The 27,447-nt window shown below is 41.8% G+C and overlaps 1 protein-coding gene across 4 annotated transcripts in view; it reads left to right on the plus strand.

The window, feature by feature from the left end:
* Positions 1 to 27,447, plus strand: part of auts2a (activator of transcription and developmental regulator AUTS2 a) — a 295,612-nt gene that overhangs the window by 182,906 nt on the left and 85,259 nt on the right. For all 4 annotated transcript variants that reach the window (XM_066695147.1, XM_066695149.1, XM_066695148.1 and 1 more), the window contains one exon: positions 5,492 to 5,521. In XM_066695147.1, the coding sequence (XP_066551244.1) occupies positions 5,492 to 5,521 (30 nt within the window). The remainder of the gene's footprint in view (positions 1 to 5,491; positions 5,522 to 27,447) is intronic.

The raw sequence follows: 27,447 nt of genomic DNA on the forward strand, positions 1-27,447 counted from the left end.
CACTGTGAAGGACTGTCTGAACCCCTCCAGCAAAGACTGTTTTTTTTTTTCTTTTTCTTTCTAATTTCATTAATGACAGCTGAACATCAAGCAGATGCTGTAAAAATTAGATGTTGATGTCATCGCTCCAAAAGTTTGGCTCGCTTAATGGAATACTGAAGCCATTTCGATGAAAACCCCGCCCTCTCTGGCAAATTACGGAAAACTTAAAAAACACAATATAATATAATAAATGTCAATGTTACCGATGAAAGGATGTTTATCCGGCTGGGTAAATTTTAATCATGTTACGGAAGATTCATTTTTTCCTGCATTGCGTTGGGTCAGCGAGATGTTTTTATATATTTTATGTGGCTGGTTGAATTCCCCTAAAAGTGTATTTCGGTGTACGCTGGCGTGGTTTGCCTGATTGGTGTTTGCATGGTCTGCATCTCGTGGGCAACATGACAGAGTCTCACGTTGTGATCCAGCACACTGTTGGTTGGATATTCAGTGACTAACAATATAATACGGATATCCTCAGGACACCATCTTGTGCCCATACCCTCAGGACACCATGCAGAGGTCCCTCTTCTGGGTTACAATCATTGGTCCAACAGATTGGTAAAGCAGCGCTATTCCACTCTCCCTGTCACTATAAATATTAAACCTTGACAGGCGTCTCTATCATGACTCCGACATTGTCCATTAAACGGCACATCCACGTGTGCATTTGGAAATCTTGATAATTTCTCTACTTTTGTTAATGTTTTTTATATTTTTTGCACTATAACTGTACAAATATTAGCGAACGTTCACAAGCAGCTCGGCGCCCGGGGACGTGCGAATGAGCCGAGCTCACACGGTGACGACTGGAAATAAGTTTTGTAGCTTTTTAATAATGTGCCAAAGCAGGCTCAGCGGTGGGCCGCCGGGCGCCATATTCTATTTTCCGTGCGAGGAGCCGGCGCAGCGGGCCCCAGCTAATGCATGCAGGCCCTCCTCGCTGCTGGAGAAGGCAGGCTCCAAGATGGCAATCAAGGCTTGATTTGCCAACACATTTCCAATGATTAAAATGTAATTAGCACAACTGAGCACCTCCTCCCCAGCTAATTTTAATGCATGCTGTGACAGGCAGGCGGCCGGCTGTGCCTCGGCCCAGCAGCAGATGGAAGCGCAGGCAGCGGGAGAGGAAAACCATTTTGTGATGCGACTGTTTGCATCAGAAAACCATCAGGACGCACAGCCTTTAGAAAGCCCTTGACGGCAGCACATCAAATTGGCACTGTCAGATCTGACCCTGGCAATAGCTGCCATCCTTCATACTGTCCCACTCTTGCTGGAAAGCAATCTGCGGCCTTAACTCCTTCCCTCCTCCGAAAAGTAAGAAAGTTTTCTCGCCGGCGCGTTCCAGGCCGGCGTGTGGGTGGGCGACGCTGGCGCTGCCAAGTTAGTAAGTGCGATGTTACAGCCATTAGTTTTAGCTCAACGCAGTGCTTGGGTTCCGTCTGATGGATGTAAGCAGCAGAAGTTATATAAGAGAAGCAGTCTGTTAGTCTTTTAACCTTTTAAAAGATCTCCATATATGTATGCTGTAGCTCGTCCTTATTTATGTTAATGGACCTTGTATGTCTCCCACTGTTAGAATCACAATTAATAGTTCTTTATAATGCTTTGCAATTTAAATGTTTGTGTTGTGATGATACATAGCAATTGAATATGCAACACAATCTCTACCAGATTTAAACACAAACAAAATTGAATACTGCGTATGCTATATATTTACACATTAAACTGCTTCCCTACTACATGTCGTACCAGAATGGTACGTCATATGATGTGACCATTCTGATCCTAATAGTCTTTTACATTTTGAGCTCAACGGAGCAGCATGAAAACGCACTGCCCATGACAACAACACAGTTAAATTATTACAGATCATCCAAGTTTTTTCCTGCTGGACAGATATAGTTCTCAGCTGGAGACGCCACAAAACAAGAGTCATTTTCTCGAGCTGAAGAGACGATAAACAAAATCCCTGATGTTTAGACCCATCGTGGGGAAATGTGTTTGAATCACGTTTGGTTCAGGAGTGGGGGGGTGGGGGCAGTCCGATTATATTTTCCTACACCAACACCCTTCAGCGTAGGATGAGATGTTTGACATTCCAGCGTTACTTATACTAAACATTGAGGTCTGAGTTTGTAGTGTGAAAGAGCTCTGACTAAATAACATTGCCCTTGAATTGCATATCAATTTCTCCCCTTGGAGGATTAACAATCCCGGTATTTAACATTACTAAATAAAATTACTGTAAATACAGCGTCGGTGCAGCAGTCAAAGAGCAGGGTCAGTCAGACAAAGCACTGTTGTATTTTTAAAACAAACCCCATTGTGTTCCTGGCTTCCCTAACACTTAATTCCTTTGGACACGTCTTTGGCTTCCACTTAAATTCGTTGTGTTGCATCTCCAGGGAGGGCAAACATTTAGCCATGTCACAGCGTTTAAAAGACAAAACAAATGACTCCTTTTCTGTGATAAAATGCTAATGAGCGTCGCAGGCCTGGGTTTCAGCTGCGAGTAGATATTGCCGATCAATATATCGATGCTGTCACGGCTTGTGTCGGAGATCCCTTGAGGATACATTGCAAATGAATTGGATCGACACTGCAGAGGGATGTTATAAATAATGAGCACATCCTTATTAGGATTCTGGTGCCTTGCAGTAAAATGTGTGATTTAAATAAAATACTTTACAGTGAACTGTGCTTGACATCAGATAGACTGTATAGGAAATGTTGCGTTAATAATGCCCAGTGGTTCGGGGCCAGTGAGTGGTCACCTCCATCAGCCACCGAACCTTTACCGCGGTAATTTGGAAGAAAAAGAAAGTCACATTTGCAGACATTGTGGTTACGCTTATTTAATATTCCACAAAATATTTGATGTGTACTTTTGACATGATTGTCTTTGCAACCATGGCTGTACGTATATTTTTTCCACCTGTCTGTAATTTAAAAAGTATGCCGTTTCAAAGTGATTGAGCCAAGTAGATAATAACACTTTAATACGCAATGATTGTGCAGACTTTCCTGCTAACCATGCGAGCGATTCCAAGTATAGAAAGCGGTAATCCTCCCAGCGTGTGAAACCTGGAAACGATCACGCGGAGGAACGTTAGAGCCGAGCGCGACTCGCAGGCGGCGTGTCGACTGTTGCCAGATTCCTTTTTTTCTTTTTTTGCATTGTTATTATTTGTAGCTTTTCTTATGGAGCGCAACGTTTATAAATGAGTGTGGTTTCTTTGCTTTAAGGACATACAAATTGCTTGCCCTTGCCTGTCAAGCATGATCCTCGGATTTTACTTTGCCCATTATGAAGGCAATTTTTACTGTCGAAAATTTGCATACCTCCTTTCTTGAAAAGTAATGACAGCAATTTCTTTCTCTCTCCACTCGCTCTCTGAGTGTCTCATTTAGTGGCACCTGTGAAACCGACAGGCACGAGGATGAGAAGTGAAAGAGAGCAGTTGATTAAATCATCATCAAGTCGAGCTGCAGAAAGTCAATTCTGCTTGCCGTCTACAATGATATCCTTTTATCTTAAAGTAATGAGCTATGGCACTTTTGCATCGGGTAATGCGATGAGTTCTATTAGCATGTTCCATTTGCTTCACAAGCAAGGGCAAGTCATTTCGGCGTGCTTATATCTCGGCAATCAAAGCAATTGGCTGTATAGGCAGGGAAGAAAGAAAAAAGGCTCAGGGTGTTTTTATGGATCACAACACAGTGGAAAAAATAAATTCCCCTCTCGTTTTAACTCTTCGTTCGCTGGTCCTATGTGGAGCTGCATGTAGGCGGCTGTAAAACTCCCAGGCCAGACGTGTGTGTGTGTGTGTGGATGTTGCTGTCATTTTCCCTGTGACCTGTTAGGAGAGATTTTATTATTATTCTTTAATTAATGTGAATAGATCTTCATTTGCTGGTTTTGTTTGCCTTTTCCTTCAATCAAACCGTTCATTTTTTTTCAATTTAGATAGGTAACTGATCTCTCCATCTCATATTTTCTTCTTTTAATATACTATATTATATAAATATATATGTAATTTTTTTTCTCCAAATCCACAAATCGCAGAGCGTTTTTTTATGTGAGGCGTCGTATGACTTTTATGTATGGCTGCTGGCTCCATCTAAAGTGTATTAAAAGCGAGGAGAGAGAGAGGGGTGTTAGAAGTGTTTGCTCAGTGCGTTTATTGCCTTTGCATAATTTATGAGCCGCCTCAGCTGACCGCCATCCGTCTCTGCCAGCGGCGCCTCCCGGGGCCCGCAGGACAGAGCTGTAAATTGGATGCCGCGCTCCTGCTGAGCTCGCAGCGAGGTCCGCAGGTCGGTGGGGGAATTCGGTGCCAGAAATTGAGCCGGTACCTTTGAGCTCTGTGGGGCCCCGGCTCAGCGCAGGCTTAGGCGCGAGCGACGAGGGCCCCGACGCACAGCGCTGTCAATCACGGGGCCGCTGGGGCGGGGGGGGGGGGGGAGAACCACGGTCTCTTAATGGGCCGGCTCGCGTGGCCGTTTCATTACGGACTCAGGGAGCTCCCAGGCCGTGGCCATATGCTTCGCTTTGGAGACAGGGCTGCCTTTGGGTATTTCTGTAATTAGTTGATAAAGAATTAAGTGGACCTTGAAATTGAAATTGGTATGAATAACTTTAACCAACCTTATATATATGCGTGTGTGCGTTTGTGTGTGTGTGTTTATATGTATATGAACCAGGTGGCTCAGGTGGCATGATCGTAGGGTTGATAACGCCAGGGTCGGTGTCCTCGTGTCCTTCATCCAAAATGAACCAAACTCAGATCAGCAGGCTTTTGATGATGGTGATGATAATAATAATAATGACATATTTCCAGTCATTAGCCGATTCCAGGGATCAAAAGGACCAGATCAAATACCACAATCATGGAGAACACACAAAAGAAACACTCTCTCTGTGTGTATACGTGTGTGTGTGCACGTCAATGGTTTATTTTCAACCGTACCCTTTTAGTTAATCGTGAGTCAATGCGATATCTTAATATTACATTCATAGCGTCTCCCCGGCGTTCTAACCAGCCACACAACCTACACTCTCTCGCTTTTTAAGAATAATCTTTGTAGATCATGTGTTTCATAATCAAATTCAGATCCACACTGAAAGGGACTTGTGTCTTTTTATGCCTATACATCAGATGGGAAACCATTGAGCATGTGTTAAAAAAAAATCCACACATGGTTGTTTATTTAAGAATAAGAAAGGGGGGAGAGAAGGGTCAAAGCTTTTCGAACACCAGCTTCCTCGCCCTGGAATTATTTTCTTTTTCCCTCCCTCATGTTGATTATCTTTAACATTAACATATGTTGGAGGAATTAGTGAAACAGCGCCGCAAATTGGAACCAGAGATCTCCCCGGTGAAACGAACCCAAATTGCAGGGCTCTCTATTAAACTAATCATGCATTTCTTTTGTCTTTCAGTGTGACAGTGAGAGTGACCAGGAAGAGAAGGTAGGGGCTGAACGAGCTTTCCAGGTCCCCAGACCTCCCCCCGATATCATTTAACTGCATGTTCACGAATAACCTTGTTTCTAAAACCTTGTTGGGTGCTGTGATTCCAGCCATAGTAGATTGCATTAAGGGTGCATTTCTATTTAATTAAAATCAAAGGACTAATTAATGACTTGTGAGATAGCCGCAATTAACTGTGCGTTAATTAGGAGTGTGCACCATTTAAATTGGACCACTATGAACCATGTTTGAATTCCTCACACAGCACTAAAACTGCCACAACAACAATGTACCGATGAATGTTACAACAACAAAATAGAAAGGATTGCTTCCACCCCAGGCTCAATAAGAAACACCATTTCACCGGCAGCGTTCAGCCCTCACAGTGGCCGGCTTTTAGAGGTCTTTTCAGAGGTGTGTGTATATCCTGCTGCATGAACTGCACCAAGGTTTATCAAGTAACATTACATGCAGGGAATCTGAGTTAATCTTTGTAGCAATTATTATAACTCTATAGACAGACAAAGAGCCACTCCGCCTCGGAGGTCAGATGTTCGAGAAGGATTTTGAATCTATAAGTCTGCATGTGTGCGTTACAGATTTGAATTTCGCACTTGCAAACGCTAGTTCTCACTGACTATTTCATGCCCTCACCTACTCGTTATTCAACGGAGAAGGTGCTATCAGCGGGGTACAGACATGCAAAGACAGGGAAGCGAATACGGCGTGTGATCAACATGTGTTAGAAACCGCGGGACCGCTGTTCATTTTATGTACCGAAAACATGATGATGTGGCAGCATTTAGGTGGTGTCTTTATAAAAGTCCTTTAATTAGCATGTCTCTGATTAGTATGCTGCCTGAAAATCCATTAAACCCTACAGAAATCTGTGTTGCTTTGGTGTGCTTGTTTAGGTAGTGAGAAAATATTGATTTATCCTTTTTGTTTTAAAAATAAGGGTCCAAAAGCAAAGTGTTGAGAACCAGAAACCATCAACAAATGGGCTACCTTGTGTTTTAGATGACATTCTTTCTGAAGTATTATAATCTGAGACCTCAAAGTTATAAAGAAATGTATGAAGTAATTTGTGATGGGGGATTTATTTTTAAGCATCTACAAAATGCTCTCTCTTAAGAAAAATGTGCTAAATGTTAATAATTAGTAATCTATAGTGATGTATGGTTAACTAACCAAAGTTAGTTGCTTTTACAAGGAACTCCCATCGTTCTTCCATCATAACAGAGCTGTGAAATCCCAGCACATCCCTGCATTGTCGTGCTGATTGTAAAGTATCTGAAATTAAAGCGTTTTGGTAAATGCAGGCGCCTATTCGCATTCAGATTTGGCGGCATTAATTCTCTCGGCCGGTGATGAGGTCAGCTTGTGTTCCTCCCCAACGAAGGTTTCAGGTGGTTTTCTCTCGAAATGCTGTTCGTATCACAGCCGATTCCAAGGAGCATTTCTACATATTTTTGCCATCAGGCAACATTTTTAGACCATTATGAACTGCCTGTATTACTAGAAACTACTCTAGTGTACTTTCTTTCTTCCTGTAGTGCTTCATTTTTGACAAAATTACAGGTATCTGGGAAGGCAGGAATAAGATGCTTTGGCGGGGGAGCTGTATTTCCATCATAAACATCTGCATGACAACCACACAGAGCCATGCGAAAGTTCAGTGCCGGCGTCTCCCTTATTAGCCCCTGGCGTTTTGAATGGTGGCATAAACTTCCATCCTTGCCGTCCTTAATGAGCGAGTCGCGGGAAAGAGCTGCGCACAGAGTTCGAACACATGGCTTTGAAAACAGTTGGATTCCTTAAAAGAAAAGGATTTATTTTTTAATGAGTGTTGTTTGGAAGGAACTGACTGTATGACAAGGGGGTGATAATTGAATAGGTTTTCTCCCGTGTTGGAATGGATGGAAGTGATCGGTGTAACATCTAAACACAAACCCAATTACTTTTAATTTCTATTAAAAACTAAAACCATGTCTCAGTGCTTGTAAGCCTGTTGTATTGTGAATATGATGGCGGTTGTTATCAGTATCAGAGTCAGCCCTGTAGCACAGCGTTCAAACTACAAATCGACAACATGGAGGATTTCACAGTGTTTACATTAAATGTTCAAGCCTACCATTAACTGCGCCCTCGGTTGCTTTCGGTAACATTTGTTTAATCTCTGATAAACTGGGTCAAAAGCTTGTCTGCTTCTAATGCGCTATGAAATTCCATAGCAAACGGTTTGTCCTTTACAAGATTGAGGGTGTAATTCGCGAATCTCCCATCTGTCTGCGGGATATAACATTCAGAGAGAAATACTGTCTTTTCCATTTCATTTTATACAAGTCCTTAACTATATTTTTTGGACATGAAGAAAAGAAGAAAAAAAAAACCTCCACTTTGTAATTAAAGACCTGTCTGGAATAAAGCAATCTTATAATAGGAAGGAATGGCTTCATTGCTTTGATGTAATACATATTTAAAATGAAATACTACTTCCATGGAAAATTACTTTTAGCTGATGATGGCAAATAATGATTCTAATTAACAAAAATGCAATTATAAACAGCAAAATCAGGAAAGAGCTGCTTCGCATTTAACCCGTCGCAAAACCTGGGTCTGTCTTTTATATGCATATTATAATTTCAACTATTGCACTAATTCAGCTGTCTCATATTACAATCTGTGTTAGTCTGGTTGTTGACTGCGTCCTTTAAGTACGTTTATTGACACACCCAAGCCAATATGAATTTTGTGCATTTTGAAAGCATTCACGTGTGTGTGTGTGTGTGACTGTGAAGTAAATGAGACACAAAAAATCAACAACATAGCCTCAGTATGTTGTTTTTTTTCCCCCGAGTTTTCTTTGATTAGATGAGCCGTCTCCCTGTCACTGTAACGTTGCCTCAACGTTGTCCTCACTGTGATGTTAGCTGCTGTTCGTCATTTTCACACAAGCTACCCCTGATTGTCGTACTGCATGAAAGTCTTGATGGAACGCTGAAGAATAAGGGCCTACTCCAAAAAAGTTAAACTACTTGATGACTACTTCATTCCAGCATTGGTGGATGCCTCTAACAACCAGCAATTATTATTTTGTTTTCTTATGTGTTCATCTTCAGGAGCTAGTGTTGTACAGCGCTGAACGTGCAGGCAATTTTAATTGACATGTTTCAGAACTACAGGAAAGGTCAAACAGAAAACTGAAGCGTGCCGCCGCGATGTGTCGCTTCTGCTGTGAAGTATGCGGACGATTCAAGTCTGCTGAAGTGTAAGAAAGTGTGTTCTTTAAACGGCCCGGGACACGGCGCCTGGAGCAGTCCTGGACCGCACAGATAACTGTCCCGAAAGTGAGAGAATTGCAAACGGCAACTTACGGAAGATAGACTCTCAATTTAATGGTACCTGCAGTCGAGCGTTCCGACAAACCAGAGGTGTGACTCGTACCTCAAGTTACGTTTTTGTCCTCCTTTCTTTCTTCATAAAGTTTTGTTCATCGCGCCTTCATACGTACACAGCGTTCTTATAATTACACGGCGCGGGGCTGCGGTGCATTAAACTGAGGATTGCTGACTATTCGTGATTGCACTTCTAGAAATACAAAGAAAGCATTAAAAAATCATGTCAGGGAATATTGAAAAGGCTTGTGTGCCGGTGTTGTTTTTGTGCCTGCTTAATTGAGTTTACCACATTGATGTCAAGTTCCCTTTCTTTCAGTAGAGCACAACCGAACTCATAATCCCCAATGTTTTGTTAGCTGCCTGAATCATAGCAATAATTTAAACCTTCCTATTTACGATCTTAAACACTATAAAGGACAAAACTGACAATGGTGATTGTAGAAGAAAAAAAAAAAATATATATATATATATATATATATATATATATATATATAATATGAATATAGCATGTAGCATAGAAATGCCAGCACCCCTGTGACCCACACCAAAACAATAATCCAGTGGAGACCGTGACTTTGTGTGTCGCCGTCACTCACGGGTTTTCACGCCGTACGCAGCGCAGTTAATTTAAATTCAGCGGAGCCAGTCTATTACAGAATGCCGAGAACTGCGTCACTTTAACAGGTCAGGCATATTCAGATGAAGACAAATGTTGGTTATTTGATTTCCTTAAAATCAGGAAATGGGAAAAGTGCTCTCTGGAGAAATCGTTCCGCTTGGCTGGAAGACACTGGACGCAGGCGTGTCGCCGGCCGTGATGAGAACAGGCACCCGTCTCACGTTTTTATCTCTGAAGGACGGTCGGCCCTGTCAGCTGGCAGACATGAGCATTATCCTTGTCATTTTAAACAAAGTGACCTGTAGGAGCGAGTGCTCTGCCATGACATGATAATGGCCTGTTGGATGACAGATAAAGTACAGGCTATAAAGCAGCTCTTGTCGTAGTAGTGTTTTTTTGTTGTTGTTGTTTAACTGACAACCCAGAACTTCTATTTTTTCCCTCTCCCCTTCTCATAGACGTCAAAACCTGCTTGTTTCTCCAAAGGGTTTTCTGAAGAACTGTTTTTGAACACGGGTGGGTGACTGACAGGCACTTTAAATTAGTATGAACCCGTACAATAACGTTTAGTGAGAACATTTACAAGGAGGGAAATCATAGTTTATGATAAATAGCTGGAGCTTTACTTTAAGATGCAAATACTATAATTATTTATGCATGTTGGTATGTGTGTCTTTAAACTAGAGGACAGATCAACTGTTCTTAGTAGTTATACCTTGGAAAAATGCTCTGAACAACATGCAGATAAAGTGCTTTTCCTTCTGCTGTGCACCTGATGTCTCCTATTACACAGAGCAATGCAGAGATTTATGATAAAGTACTGACTGTACTCCCTTTATCTCAAGCCTGTGTCTGTTCCAGCACTGGGCCGCGGTTTTGTGGACTCCTGTGGATGTTCTGGCACAAAGAGTCCATACCGAGAAGCCAAGCATTATAAAACACAGAATAACTTGGATATAGAGGTTGATTCTGTCCGTAAGTCTTTTGGCTTGATGTTTCCAGAGAAAAAGTAATGGTCGGTGATTGTTTTTTCTGATCTATGGGTTTAGGTGTCATTTTTATTAGAAATAAAATAAAAATAATTGCATGAATGCGATGAGAGAGGACTGGGGAATCCAGATGTTAAGGTGCCTTTGCTGTTCCAACTCGCAGGTATTCATATTTTTCTTGACGTTCACATTGTACTGTTTTAACGCAGAGTTGAAAAGTTGACAGTTGTTTATAGTTCATATCAGGGTGTATTTTTGGTGTTTAGTGAGGCATTGTCAGTGTCTTCTGCAAAACTATTCCTTCTTTGTTTAGTTTGTGATCAATGATCCCACAGTTGAAGCTCCAGTAAAAACAATTCTACAGAGACAGATTAGACAATACACCCATGTGTAGTTAACCCTTTAACATTCATGTTGAGAGGACCATTTAATTAGAAGTACAGCTAGTAACCTCTCATGTATAGGATTCAATGACAATATTGTGAAGATTGACTAGGGGGAAAAAGTAGTGTATCACGATAAAAGGACCTTGCCAAGTACAAAACAAAAGCAAACGAAACACAAAAACTCATTCCAAGCTTAAAGTCCAAGCAATGCTTTTTAAGTTTTTGCCAGTGAATGATCATCTATAATTTCCCTGTGGCGGAACAATCAAATCATCTAAAATCTATCCCAGTCCTGGATTGGGAACGGTCAAGCCTCAAGATGTGGACTGATACGAGCTGCCAAAGATTGAAATCATCGCTGGGCCGAAGGATGGCGTGCGCAGATTGAGAATCCCATCAGGGGCTACGAGGAGACACTTGAGCAACAACGCTCGGTCCAGATGAGCTAATGAGACGCGATTGCGCTGAGAAAGACACCCTCGCTTGCTGACCTGTGTGGATAAATAGATATTTTGCTTTAATGAGTGAAATTGTGAGTGGGCCCCAGGCACACTTGTGCAATAGGTCACTGCAAAGGGATATAGAAACTGAAATCAGATGGTAAAGGTATGAGAAACTAAAATGACTGCAGTTACAGAAGTCATAGTTTAATATCAAATCCATTATTTTCAATGTATTTGACTTTTATGTTGGTTAGCAGTTTGCTTATAGCACATTTGTTTTTCTTTTATGCACATGTTTAGTTATTTTGAATTTAATCACTATGAGATTAAAAAAAAATTTAAGTGATTTTAGTAATTGATTTAAAAAAAAATGTTTTAATCACAAGTATTAAAATTTTGAAATGTTTTTATTTGTAAAATGTAAAATACTTTAAACAATAAAACAGTATTAATATCAAATCCATGTCTATACACTCTGCTCTGCACTAAGTATTGTCGTGTATATACTTTTCTACTTTATTATTTTCTGTGTAATGAAACAGTTCAAGGAATAAGACCTACTAAAGTATCTTATTAATGAAATTATCAATATCTTGTAGTATCAGTCATCATAGGAAAAAAGAAATGGCGACAATATTATAATTTTTATGATGAAGACGATTCTTTTTTATTATGATTATTATTGAATACAATCTTTATTGTTATGATCATTGAATACAAAACAGCTGTCAAATAAATGCATATATTCATCCTAACCTGATTTAGAAACCATGCGTTGTCTCACTGGCACTAACACATGTATAATTTTATATTTATACCCGGGCCTATCGCAGGTAGAATGTCTTAGTAGGTACTTCAATTAAGCCTAGAGAGCATGTTTGTCCTTGACATGAAATAATGATCTGAACCGGTAATTTATTGCTAAGATGTTTGCAGTGTTTACCCTCAGGCAATTATAAGATGGTTCTTTATATATTAAGAGTGCGACGTGCATTTCACAATCACTTGGAACCGCGTATAAAGTGCGTCGTGTCCCAGCGGAGCCGCGGCCGCGTAATAAAATAAGAGCACTACTTGTCAGCATTAAAAGATTATGTGTTTTGCTTTGCTAAAGGTAGAGTCGAGTGTTTACAGGCCTGAGTGAGCGCTCGCTAGGCCGAGGCGCGGGCTGATTGCGCCGGAGTGCCCTGTCACACGATGATTTGTCACGTACTTTATCATCTCTGTCACTCTGCAGAGCGTTGTCATCGGTAACATATCACCCCTTCCCTGCTTTGTACCCATTTCGTGTAGAAAATTTGTATTTACTTTGGGAGTGTAATTTGTTCCTCACGGATAATATGACCCTTAGCGGAGCCGGATCATGGGTTAGTTGAAGTGATATTTTCCGGTAATGGTAGTCGTACATCATTGCTGTCAGCTCGGGTTAGGAGGCAAGCACATTACAGCTCCATTTTAGCACTGCAGGCATCTGGGATTATTTGCCATAACCAAGTATGACATGACCGCTCTGCAGAGTGCATTAAAATTTTACTAGCTTCCCGAGCAAGTTCTGTGGCTCCGGACTGTGCTTTATGCTGCCATGATGATGGATACCTCTAAGGTCTTAACATCCCTCACCAAGGTTACCCCGTGTCACTGACCTACACAGGTACCTGTTTCCCTCAAGGCAAGCCCCTCCACCTTCCCCTCCTTCAACCGTTCACAGTTAGCTGACCACTTAAGCTACGCCGGTCAACCTGAGATTGCCGCTTAAGGTTGCTGTGTTTTTTTTTTGTTTTGTTTGTTGGTTGGTTGGTCTTTACTGAAGAAAAAAGCATACCGAGCAGATCCTCACTTAAAACGATCATATCAACCACCACCACCACCACAACACAAACAACAACAAGACTTAGCACTTTGATGAGACTTGTGTATTTGTGTTTTGCTTTTTATATTTCCTGTTTGGTCTTGTATCTTGGCACAACATCTCTGACTGCAACACGAAACACCCAGACAGCTGCTGCCGGCCTATTCTGCTGTCACGAAAATGTCAGAAATGCTTTGTGTTGCGGGAACCTTTGCAAGTCTTGCCAGAAAGAGGAGAGAGAAAAAAAAGAACTGATAATTTGCTGTGAAAAACAAATACACAAAATGCGTCTCTTTTCATATTTCTCTTCCTACCATAGTCACCAAACTACTCTTATAACATATTGACGAATCCTCACCTTGCCTGTTCCTTTAATCAGCGCGGTCCCTGATGTTTGGCTACCAGACCAGCTCATTAGCCCTGCTTAGACAGAATATTAATGTCAGGGCCCCGTGTCGCCCAGATTGCGATGACAGGGCCGTTTTCATAAGCCTGCGATTGATGGGTACAGGTCTGCCGACGGCTGTGCCAGCGCTCCCCCCAGCCCGAGTCCGGTCTGGCCCCGCGATGCCTCGGCGCATGCTAATAGGCACGGGCCGGGGCAGTGGTGTGGGCGCGTGCCGGGGAAGGTCACGACGCTCCCAGGCCATTGTCTCGTCTGATTGGCATGCTGTTAATTAAATGAAACCGCTGTAATTGATGGACATATTTGTGGCTTTTGCTCGACAGCGAGGGCCCTCACAACTACACACAGGGCAGCTGCCCGGAGGACGGGAGGAAACGGGAGGAAACTAAACCATGTGCTGCATAATCGTCGTTATGTTATTCCAACACAGGGGGGTGATGTTGTGTATTTCAGCCTGTGTCCAAGAGTCTTGTGACAAAAGTGCTGCTGCAGATTTATTATGTTTTGCTTCAATTAAGGCCTAATGAATAAATATTGCAAATATTGAACTTGCTCTCCTATCCTAGATTGATCTAGTTTCATACACAAATGTCAAACAGTAAATGCAAATTTCAAAATGTAGATTCTATACACACTAACAGATAGTTGTTTTTGTATATTGAAAATACAATGATATTCTAAATGCACGATTAGCTCTCTTTATGAGAAAATGCTTGTTGTTGTAGTGCATGCTGTTGCTATTCAATAACAGGCTTCTCCATTGACTGAACGAAAACCAAATGTGTTTCACCATTATTCAATATTGTTTTGTATTCAGGGTCAAAATGAACAATTATATTCTTATATGTGGTAAAAGGTTATTCCAGGATTCGTCCCATCCACCGTACATAGTCTCATTATGCAAACTCACTCATACTATTCCATCAATTACTGCTCAACCTCAAACCGCTGTCCCTCCCAAAGAGTGCCGAGTGGCGGCAGATTGCCCCGAGGCCTGAGACTGCAGCCCAGAGAGATGGATTAATACAGAAAGGCCCAATGTCTCTCTCTCTCTCTCTCTCTCTCTCTCTCCTTCTCACCCCAACAGGCAAAACCCTCATTCTGTCACTGTAAATATTCGACCGCTAACACGTGAGAGATTTAGATCCGTAAAACCCACTGCACCGTTAGTGTGGGTTCAGCATCCGAACAGCCTGAGCTGGGGCTGCCAGTCAGTCTGGGAGTGTCTGCTTTTGTGTACGGGGTGGGAGAGAAACGTGATGAAGAGGAGGGAAGCCGCCACAAGCACAGGAAACCAGCCCACCCCATCCCACTATTCCAGCCCGGACTAATAAAATGGATAACCCTCCGCCACCGCCTGACCCCGTGCATCTATGACTGAAGACCCCGGCGTCCGAGAATGACAAGCTCGACTTCGACTGTGCCCAGGGTGGCGCTTCAGTTCAAATTGAAATGATTTTCTCTGCCTAGTACAATTTAACCTGCCCACTCGGCTACACTTCTGTATTACCGCTCTCTGTCAGCAATGTCACAGGAAATGATAAGCCTCTTTGAAAGTGCAACTTCTATTACATTCTCCACAGCCAGTTCCACTTCAGTATTTTTTAATATTTCTCACGTCACCGAAGGTACTATAGACTACTCAATTTCTGCTGCACTCCCACTATTTTATACGTCTCCCTGCGCTCTGGTGTTCCACGGTGCAGAGCGGTTTTAAAAGCTTTATCAACGAAGATAAGGAGTTTAGATGCATTGTTTAGATTATACAGGAATTATTATTAATATTATATCGATATCCATTCTCCAGTCTTCTCACAAACGTTGTGAAGTTGTTTCCCTTCCACGTCGGTGTAGTCAGCATGTGTCAGTGAATTAGCAAACGATCTCCTGCGCTCAGTTCTGTGGTGAGTGCCTGTAGTCTGAAGTTATTTGATGTGATTGGATCAATGCTATTTATAGCGCAGAGGCCTTGTAGGAACGGATTCCAGCAATGCAGCCGACTGGAAGAGCCCGCGTTGGGTTCCTCTTGGAAGTGGCGCACAGTTTAGAGAGATCATGCCGTGCAGGACTAACAGGAAGCATATTGCTCGAGTCCCCCCCAATTTCAATCTCGTAATCACAACAGTTGTGTTAGTGTGTACATCACCCGTTTTCCATTGCATTCTTGTGGTAGCTCACTCTCTGTGGTGTGGTTGTTCCTTTGTTTTCCATCATAATCACAATAATGATGTTTGATTTTTTTTTTTTAAGGCTATTCGTCTGCTCCTCCCTCCCCCCCCATGTGTCGTATGTTGCGGTCCGTTGAACAATATCATGTAACAACATTACAAGAGACACCTTAAAGCCCTGTACTCGAGTCATTACCGTTCGCATGAACAGGAAGAAAAGGTTGACTTTAACCCGGCTTGTAGATATTATATTGACTCGTTTTTATTACAAGAGTCCTCGACTTTGCAGTTCATCCGAGCCTCATAAAAGCAAGACGGTAATAATGCACAGGCAGCAATAGGACAAGGTTGGGAAGTCCTTGAGATGAAATAAAGGAATAACATACTGTCGTGAATAACATTGCGGTCCCACCATTTCAATTGGCATCGGGCGGGAGAAAAAAGCATTGAAATTAGGATTTAATAAGCGCGGGATTCATAAATAAACTTGTTTTAATGTGACATTCCTCTGCCAGGCATCTCCGCATCTCTTTTGATCTGGGAGAGAAAAGCGGATTGGAGAATCATGTTTTTTTGTTTTTTTTTAAGTATTACTGCGAACAATGAAGCTTCAGAGCTGAAATCCCATTGCTTAAAACAAAGAGGAGATGACCTTGCCTACGAGCAGTTAAGATTTTAATCAAGGGGCCTCGCTAAGCTGTTATAAAGCAGACTAATTCTTACAGCCTTGATGCCCGATACACTGCAAAGTGGTAGTTAATTGGTGAGAACAGCTCTTGTCAATCTTAAAAAGACCAGAAACGATCTCTTCTGAGCTCTTCACATGTCTTATGGTGAAGGTGATAAATTGTTCGCAATACAGACTCCAATCTGTTGAAGCTCTTTCTTTATGTATCAAACCAAGTGGTTAGTTAATTAAACATTGATTGGCAATTAAAATACATGTCCATGTATTTATGTTTTCATATATTTATGTATCCTTCTAATCTGAACACAGAATAATGTGAACTTGCTGTACCTAAAAGAATGGTTGCTAGGGTTTGTTTTTTTCAGTCCCTCTTCTACTCACTTCATAACACAATTGTGACACAAGGTTTCTCCCAAAGAAAGCAATTTCCCTGGCATTCTCCAAGGTTAAATTCCTGCCGAGCCGGTAGAGTAGCGCCCCAGGCTGTACACCTATAGTACCGGCCACACAGAGCGACTACTCCCTCAGTCACAGACCAGCACCTCTCATTAGCCTTTTTGCCAAGCTATTTTTTTATTATTTTCTAACACTTGCTTTATATTGTTTTGGAAGAGGGTGGCACCACCTTTCCATCACCACTTGATATCCCTCCCTCGGCTGATTGAGACTGATGTTTAATTACATCCATTTAGACTTTGATCCCAGTAAAGTAAAGCACTTTTTCTCCCTCTCTGTCGGGTGGGGGTTGGCAAAATGTTCTGCTTGGCGCCATCATTCAAGTTCATCTCTTGAGCGCTTGTATCAGATTTAAGGATGACCTTTTTATTTATCCTTTGACGTCCTTTCGTGGGTTGACAACACAGTACAAGGTTTTGATCCCTGTTTTATCAATAAGCTCCTGACCTAAGAAAGATTTCTAGTTGTGAAGTGTATTATGGTAAAATGCATCAAGTCAGATTACAGTTTGCCCAACATCTCTTCCCGGCGATGTGTGGGTGTCGAATGGTGTCAGTGATGAGGGGAAACTAGACAATCTAAACACCTTGTGGGCCGGATTGTCTGATCGCTGAAGTGTCATAGTAATGCACGGTGGCACGTGTGATTGGTGGAGTGGTGAGGGGAGCTGACACTGGGACACCCGTTCACATGACACTTGTAGAGAAATGTTCAGGTGGGGCGTACTGTTGTCATAGCTGTTATTGCTCGAGGGTCTGGGGAAATCATTAAATCTTGTCCAACTGAATGCTGATTGTTCCCAAATGATTTATTGACAAAACACAAAAATTGTTGTATGGCCTGCTCTAATTATGTGTACGAGACCTGGAGGACCCTGGGGAAATTAAATAAAATTCACAGCTTGATGGGCTTCGTTCCCGTGGGATTCCTACTGTTCTTATTAAGATCTCTTATTGACTAATATTTATGAGGTCATTGCACTGAGAGCCAGGCCTCTGAACGTCTGAATTGGCCACCCAAAATGTTGGCAATGAAATATTAACGAAGATTAACTCGGGTCCTGTTTATTACTTGCCTGGTTGGGTTTTTTGGTCAGTGAACAGTATATGAAATGAGCAGAAGTTTATCCTGCAAATTGCAATTAACATTGCCTGCCTTATTTTCTGATTGTTATAATTGAAGCAATTACAACAGAGTGCACCGATTTTGCAATAGTAAAGGGTTGTTTAAATATAGCACAATTCTTAAGTTTATATTTAACTTATGTATTTTTAAAAACAGAATTCAATTACAGTTAACGTACAACACATGGAAGTTAAGAAAAAAAAAAGCCTGAACTCATTATATCCTCCTATATTTCACACAAAGGAACACGTTGGCGAAATGTCTGTTTATTTTGTCTGGCATTTAAGTAACACCATCAAGGTGAAGGAGGAGGAAGGTGGTAAGAGGAACGTTGAGTTGTTAAATGAGTTTAATGTTAAAAAGACTAATTGGGTGTCATCTTTCCTTACACTGTTCTTTACAGATAAATGTGGGCATCTTCCGCCTGAAGTCCTGGATGCAGGACAAGAATTAATCGAGTCAGGAAGGTGCAAATGAGGGAGATAACTGGTAGTTTAGACGAAGAATTACCAAGTGTAAATGGTTTTGCAGATACCTATGGAGATAAATGAACGTGGCAGATTAGGTGACAGAGTAAGAAATGGCACGTAATTAATTGATCAAAGTATTTCCATTATTCCTGGACAGAACTGAATGCCAATTAAGAATGGGGTGAATTCCAATACAGCGCTGTTAAAATGGGAAGGACTACCTCATAGACCGATCATAGTTTACTGTACTGTAGTTTATTTAATTCATATTATGTGACCTAAAATATTTGCAGTGGTTAAAAGGAATGTGTTTAAAGTGCATACTTTTGTTTTGGTAGCATTTATTGAGTGTTTTTATTCTCCTACAGGATTATACTATTAGATCTTGACATTAAGACCTCTGTAGATATAATGTAATTATTCTTGTAGGAGGTTTGCTTCTTTCTAAGGGAAGTCCCCATGTGGGGATATAAAAACAAACCCCCCCAAACAAAATAAACCGTATCTGGATTAGCCTGCATTCATAGACATACTCAGCCCAATAAAACATGATCCATGCTGCAAACAACCGTGATCCGCAGGAATGCAGGCAAGTTAATATCGGGTCAATCAGAGATAAAGGTATCCTGTATACGACGGGCAGCGTGATGCCCCGGTGGTCACAAAGAATTAGCACGGATATAATCCTAGAAATTGTTGAAATAACTGGTTAGGAAACAGGGATATATTTCCCACTGATCTCACAGTACATTTCTGTTGGACGGTATGCCGATGTGCAGAGAATAACAAGCAGTGATTCATGCGTACAGGACCATCACTAATGATATTCCTGTTTGCTGTGCGGCGAGTAGAGAAGGGATGTCAATTGTTATACCACAAAAAAAACAGGCAGGGGTGCCGTAATGCGCTGCCAGAGAGCTTAGCTTGTCCAGGTATGAGTTTCATAATCTGCAACTGAAAAAAACATCCCAAAAAATCACTCAGGATTATATTTTATTCTCCACAATCCTGTGTCAGGTGGCGGGCGTCTCCCCTATCGCTTCTGCTGTTGATCAGGACACCCCCCACCCCCAGCCCGTTCTAAATAACAAAGCCAAAGATATGCCCTTTGGTAGTGTGATAGCTCATTACCTACAAGCGACCTCCATCTGCACTCATGGCTGCTCGGGGAGCCATTACGATTATGATGGAAATCTCAGAAGCCATTACTACGAGGCGGCAGCGGGCCCCGGCTGCAGACAGCCTAATGGACTAATTTGTAATTGGGAGAGGGAAATGAGTTAGCGAGCCCTGGCTTTGTTTGATGGAGTATGGAAGTGCGCATGCTAAATTTGACAAATGAACAGGGATTCTTGTTTGCGCAGTGTGTTTTTTTTTTTTTTCTCCTCTCTTACAAGGCCTTCTCTCCTCCCGGGGGTACGCAGCGCTCTGGCTAGCCTTGAGAAGCAAGTGGGAAAGAGGCTCGGGGGACTCAGGGGGGCGGGGGGGGAGACGCACAGAGAGTTGTGAAAGGATAAGGAAGCACGGAGGAAAACTAATGACATCGAGATCCTGGGGACGGGGCATGCGGTCGTTAAGGGAACTCTTTTGTGCTCGTTCCCGGCGATTAGGATGTAAAACGCACGCACACGACGAGGTTGATCTAATTTAATCATTGTAAATGCATCACCACCAGACAATGGATGATGTTGTTGTTGTTTTGTTTTTTTACGTGAACATGCGAGGGTGGGGGGGTTTGAGCAATGCCTTATTAATTTCTCTCCCGGCTTCTGTGAGTCTTGTATAAAACACAAACGAGGTTGCTACATCACAACTCAAATGCATTCGTAATATATTCCGCCTCATAAGTTTTCCTTGTTTTCAGATGTTCCTCGGGAGAGAAGATCCACAGAAAGATGGGGTTCCTGTGAGCGGATGTTTCCCGTGATCTGAAACACCCGAGTGTCAGTGCTTTTCCAAACAGATCTGTGGTCAGATCTCAAGTTTGGGTTTTTAGTTGCAAATCACAGATCATGTAATCCATCTTTAGAGGTGAAATAGGCCAACAAAGATGGGCTAATTAGACCAGACAAAACCCTTGGGGAGGGGGACAGACAGATTGGACATTTAGGATGATTCTACTGGTTTAAATGTCCCTTCATTACAATTTAAAAATAGCCCTGACACCTCTGTTGTGTATTCAAATCCAAGCTACAGATTTGCAGCAACAGATGTAGTCGTAAAATTTTATTTTTAAACGTGGTCTTGTTATTTATGATGCACATCTGAGCCAATTTGCTCGCCGGTAAAAGCCTACTGTTTGGAAAACTCATAATCCTCCCTGGTGATTCCCGATGGCCTTTCAAAAGCCAAACAAAAGACAAAAGCGGAGAGAGAGAGAAAAAAAAATCCCCCTGTTAAAGAATTATGCTTGGATTTTTATTATGGGACATCAGTGCTCTTTAAGAGTCTGGAAATGTAATTCCTTGTGTCACCATTGAGAAGATCCCTGAAGAATTGGAAATAATGAGATAGAAAAAAGGTAGGCGCATTAAAATTCGTATTTATATGAGATTATTCCTTGCCAATAAAACGCCATGTTAAATCAAAAGGCAAAGGGGAGAAGATGACGCTAATAAGATAGCTCTCGCACAAGTGATTTATTGATTCATTTGTCTGGTTATTTAGGAACATAGGCTGCATTATTCATAGGGCAGGGATCTGTGCCGCGCCGCGATGAGGGCATTCGCTGGTTAACCCCATCAAAGGTCAGGGCACATTATTTTAATGGAGAATGGGAGGGTAGGGCTTGCTGCTCTTTCGAAATGTAATTCATTGTCGGAGAGCGTTGCTGTACATCGGGAACAGGTGCGAGGCTGACATTATTATTCAATTACGCTGTTAACAGTAAACAATCCAAGCTGCTTTAATGCTCAGAAGAGCTACATAATTGGTAACCAAATGCTGAATGACTTAGTCTGCTCATTTTATTATTCTGCACAGTTCGGCATCTGTTCATAGGTGAAGTGACCAAAGCACGTTTAAAACGTTTGTGTGCGCGCGCGCATATATATATATATTCTGGATATTCTTTAAACATTTTAAGGATGAATAAAATGCATGCATGAAAGGGATTTTAAATCTGCATAGTGTAAATAATCTCCCTCCTGCGTGTTGATCTCAGATGGTACATGAATCCTGAAGGCTGCTCCCAGCAGGATGTGCCGAGTCTAAATGTCAGGGGAGGTTGCGCCATTGTGTAGCTGGATAGTTGTGTCTAGCCTGAGTGTGCCGTGCTTGAATGAGGTGTGCCCTGCCTGCGAATCGCCTCAGAGCGAACCAGAGTTTAGACTTCTTCCAGAAGGGAAGGGAAATCTCGTGACAAAAGCCATGCGAAGATGTCTTTGATTGTGAACAACGTCTGTGTGAACTGCACCGTTTGAAAGTCACAAAGTTGCGCTCACTGGCATTCTGTTTTATAATCTGCTGATCATGTATTTCTTAAAAGATGATGATGATTTGAAGAGTTTTGGGATGTTGAGGGTTTTAAAACTGATGTTCGTAGTTGAAAAGAACTTCCTGGCTACACCTGGGTGCACACTATAGACCTGTGGTGTAGTTTATCAACAGCATGGGAACATCCAGTGACTTCCTGGAAACTGGTTGCCTGTTTGCTCCTGAAACCCGCCCGGGCTTGTGACTGAAGACAGAAGATGGGTGATCCTTTTCATTACTTCTCTTCCCCTTGAGGGCAATCACTATTACAAAGCACAAAGAATAAGAAAAAAACTCTTGGGAATTCACCGTCAAGTAGCAGGAAAAGCAGTATCTGTATGCAGTTTGGATCCTGCGCTGACAGGTACAGCTTATCTTTTCTTCAGCCATTCACTACAGAGTGATTACTGTTGACAGTTCATATTAGTGATAAAAGTAATAATATTAAAGAAATAGAGTAACTTCAATCAGCATGAGGCTCACATGTTCCTGCCTCTCTCTTATTCATGCTAATGTTTCCATCTCTTGAGGGGAAGTGACATCACAAGACATGGCATCAGTCGGTATGTCTAGTACTTTGTCGTGCTTTGCGTTTTTCGTGTCAGGCAGTTTGACAGCCAGACGTGATTTTCTTGGATATCTTCGTTGTTGAACGGTTTTCAAGATCGGTCATCATTTAATTTACAAACTTGTAATAAAAACAAACATCAGCTCCTACCTGGAAAGCCATGGCACTCGACTGCACTGATATCACACCTTCCTGTAGAGCAACATTGTTATAAAACGCTGCATGTTGTTGTAAGAATTTATCGTTAAAAACAATCAGACTTTTCTGCTGTTAGGCGCAGTCACTGTACACGTGTTCCTCAGGGTAGGCCGTCCCTCTGTACAATGAAATACAAGTCTATAAAATCAGCGCTTTGTGATCGTGCAGGAGAGAATTTATCGTTCTTTTTCTAGGTCTCTTGACAGAAAGACAGGATACATCCGTGTGCGTGTGTTTGAAGAGGGCGATGAACCTGCACAACTTTTGCAGATACTGAGAGAGATTGATTTTCCATCTGAAAAGATATCGAGCCTCTCCAGTAAATTACCGTCAGCGTCCTGGCCAGCGCTCAACTCATTTGGACGGCGGTTTGAATTTTTAAGCACATTTTGATTCTCTTTCATTTATTTTAACTGATCTGCTGGGATTAGGATCTTGGTGGGGATCACCTAGGAACTTGCCAAAATGTGTGAATAATTAGCACGGTGCCTCACAGTGCCAGAACGAAGGGAGCATTCACACTCCTTATTAGATTCACTTAAATGCTGTTGTAAATCAGGACTGCCAAGGGCTGCTGGCAGCTCCGGCTCATTTCTAGGCCTCCGCTGCCAAAAAAGTCGGGAAGTGATACAGAAAGTTACTTAGAACCGGACCCGATGGAAGCTCTGTTTGTTTTGTAATGCTGTTCAATTTTGTATCTGATTACTTGAAACATGAGTATGTAAATTGAGTCCTTCTTTACGGTTTTCTTCCTAAAGAAGCAGATTTCAGTTGACTTACTTGTTCAAATTAAAGATGACAGCGAAGACCTACGGCTCAGGCAGTTCTTTATAAATATGATTTATTTATTTATGTGGAAGAACATGTTATCAATTAGAGACATATTCTGTTTTGGTTTTTATTATATCCAGGAAAATTGCACAACGTTTTTAATGTCACCAACTACCATATTGTTGCGAAGATAAATACAATGACTTGCAAAGACACAGCGACTGGATTTTTAGTACTTTAATCAGAGACTTGAGTTAAACTGAATGATGTGGTTTGCGTAGAATTTATTTATTGTTTTCCCTTGAAAATGTTATGTTGTGGGGAATCTATGAATTTGTAACGCAATCATATTTGTATAAGGTGGATGAAAGACTGCAGCTGCTGCTTGTGATTGAACTGCACGCAGTATGTTCGAAAAAATATTAAAGACAAAACTGACAGTCTTTTATTTACTGTAAGAATCTGAACTTCTATGAGACAGTGTGAATTGCAAATTGATAATAGGAATAATGTTGGAGCACTGAGTTGCTAAAGAGTGTTCCTGGGAAGTGACAATTAGAAAAACAAAAATGGGACCCGCTGAATATACTAACGATGAACCGTCCATCGGGGAAAAGAAGGGATTATATGTGGAAATGGCCTCGGAAAAACATCCAGAAGCTCCCAGTATTCACCAAGTGTTCTAGTCCCAGATCGCTGGTCTGAAACATGACACGACTCTCCTCACTGTGGCTACAAAGAACCACCGAATTTCCATGCATGCGTACTGGAGTGCCATCGATGGCTATTGAGTGGAAGTTGTGATTTGGGGTTTGAAGAATGTCCTTTGGAGAATACAGATCTCAGACGTGTTCATTGAGGAAACGCCACCAGGGAAAAGCCAGCCTTTGAGTCTGCCTGGAAACCACGCCGCGAGATTTCCGCACTGTCATTTCTTTTGGTTATAAATATATAAGGGAGTGAGTAAATGTATTGTTGGAGTTGCTTGAAGATGGATGATCGTGGAGGGCCAGGGGAAAGCAGAGAGAGAGCAGTTTAGGGTTGATTTTTCTTTCCAAGATGTATGGCAGCCAGCCGCTCGAGCAACGGAAAACAATGGTCTGAACTAATGATCCGCGGCCTGATCGTTATGGCACCCACAGAAGAATTAGTGCAAGGTACCGTCTTGAGGAAATCAATTCTGAGGAGCTGCTGAGTCCTAGTTGTAAATCACTGAGGTAGTCTGTGGAGGGAAGGGGGTTGTGTTGCTTTGATCATAAACCCTTTAGAGAGAGAATCAAACGAGTTCCTGGTGGCTGCAGGAGGCCGGTGACGTATTGGTGTCCAAACCCCATGCCTTCAAATTCTTTTTGCAGGTTGACAACATGTGGAATTAATAGGCAGCACTGTGGAGTAGTGGTTTGGGCTCTGGACTCATGACTGGAAGGTTGTGGGCCCAAATCCTGGGTGGGGCAGTGCTTGAGCAAGATACTTCACTTAGATTGCTCCAGTAAATTGCCCAGCTGTATAAATGGGTACAAATGTAAGTCGCCTGGATAAGAGCGTCAGCTAAATGACAAAAATAATAATAATAATAAATATGCGCGTCAGTCAAAATCCACGCCATCAGTCCCATCCCAATGCAGTTATCATAAAAGCAACGTGGTGGCGGGGAAATTTAATTTCAGGAAAAATGTCACTGAAGTTGGACTGAAGCACTTGCATAGAAAAAAAACTGAAAGACTTAAAATGCTGGGGCATTTGAAAATGAAATAATAAGCGCAAATGCTTCCTCGGAATATGTGGTGCAATTTGTTCATATCGCCTGACACGTTAAATAACACCTGCATGTATTGTTTTGTTTTTGATATGAAATGCAGTTGGTCGCCATTGCTTTTCGGGATACAGTGGGCCACATTTCCCTCTCATTCCCTTAACCCTGATGATGCGATGTTAGATTAAAAACTATGACCCCGTGTGGTACCTTTGTAAAAATGTCCTTTGCCTCCTGTCATCTTCATAACTAAAAGGCTCCTGGCAGAAACCACTGGAAATGATGCAACAGCCTTCTCTATTCACCACATTCCTCCATTCCTCCACAAACTTGCAGTTCTTTGTTAACAGACAGAGAAGAAAAACAAAAATTGAACTTTTCGAGTACCTTGAAGAAACTGCAGACGCAGGCCTTTCTCTCTCTCCTGCTCATTTCAAACCTCGCCTGCTGACACCAATTCCTCGATAAAGTGAAATGTGAAGGGTACTGCATCGGCTCTGTTAGGGAGGGAGGGAGAGAAAAAAAAAAAAGCTAACAGAGGCGTGAGAGTTGCGCTGCCTGAGAATATATATACTGTATCCGTGTCCCTTTAGGAGCTGACCATTAGTCAGGCCTCTATTAAATGATGCATACCCGTTTTTCCCCTCTTTTTTTCTATCCGTTTGAATTTTGTGCTGATAACAAATGAAAGTGAACCTTTTTCTTCTCACTTCATTATGCAAGCAGCTGCCTGACAGTATCTGACAAAATGTGTTATCTGGGACTTCCAGCTGCAAGCGTCCCTATCCGCAGCATCGCTCCGGCTTCTCATTAACCCCTGTTAGACTGGAAACGCCAGGCCGCCTTCTCCGCCGAGAAATTACCTTTTCTTTTCGTGTCGGCGATCTCTGTTTCACATCAGAGTCAAATTTAGGGATTACCATCGCTGTTGGTAATTGAATGCAACACAATTTTACGCCACTAGCATACCACAAACATAAAAAAAAGCAATTACATTATGTTGGTATCGTTAGCTTTAATGGCGGCCTTGGATGAGGAACAAACACCTGCCTGAAGGAATCTCTTAAAACAATGGGGAAGTTCAGGGAAATAAGCATTAAAGCGCAAGCAACTCTGCCAGCATCTGTGAGTTTAAAGGCAAGTTTTCTTTTCATTCATAAATGGATGACAAACACCACATCTTCTGTAGTAATTGAAGTGAATTGTGTTTTAACCATAAGGATTTTGCAAACAGAGACAATCAAATTTGCGATTCGTACCCCTTCTAACTTCATGGTACTTTTAAAGTACTCCAACTGCGGTTTTCTGGGATGTCAGCTTGCCAGTTGGACCTCTGCCATGTTGTCGTGTGTATACAAGGGAAGAAAATGGGTTTGATTAAAGTATTTGCAATCGTTTTGGAAATGTTCATGTCAAAGGATGCTAAAGAAAAAAAAAAGTTAAATTTAGAATTGTACGTACAAAACATGAGTAATTTCTTTTTTTAAGGAAGAAATACAATTCATTATTTTACGCAACCTCTGATTTTATTTCTTTCCCCAGTAGAAATATATATATACTGAAGAATGCCTTCAGGACAGGCAACAGGGACAAACTACAATTCTCGGTCCTTCATCTCGACTTCACACTGTCTTTCTAGACAAGTGGAAGTGGTGGAGGAAAACTGTCGATACATTTTGTAAAGAAAATGAAAAGGGAAGCAAATCCAGACGTAGCCTCGCTCGGCTCGGTGGAGGAATGTTATTGTACTTTTTTTAATCAATGCGTCGACTACAATCCCAAATTCCAAAGAGTCTCCAAGGATTTTAAATGAGCCTCGAATTTGCTTACAAAATAAATAGCGATAAAGTGGTAAGCTTCAAAAAGCTGCAGGTCTGCGAAATGTTGCATACATAATTTGTAGGTGAACTTTGTCGTGTGATATTTATTTAGGTTAATCTCCTTCAGAGTTAATGGGGAATTGGATCGCAGTGAAGTGCTGACAGAATCAACAAACATTGCAGAGGTGAAGTTGTTTTTGCATGACAAGTTTTGTCAATAGCTTTTAGCGGCAGAAACAAATGTATTTAATCCTTTCAGCACTTCAGAGCGATGACTGGAGACATGAATGAGTGCGGCTGCATGTGTTTTCAATGCGTCTGACAGGGGTTTATACTGCATTG

Source organism: Amia ocellicauda, chromosome 22, assembly GCF_036373705.1.
Source record: "Amia ocellicauda isolate fAmiCal2 chromosome 22, fAmiCal2.hap1, whole genome shotgun sequence".
Lineage (NCBI taxonomy): Eukaryota > Metazoa > Chordata > Actinopteri > Amiiformes > Amiidae > Amia > Amia ocellicauda.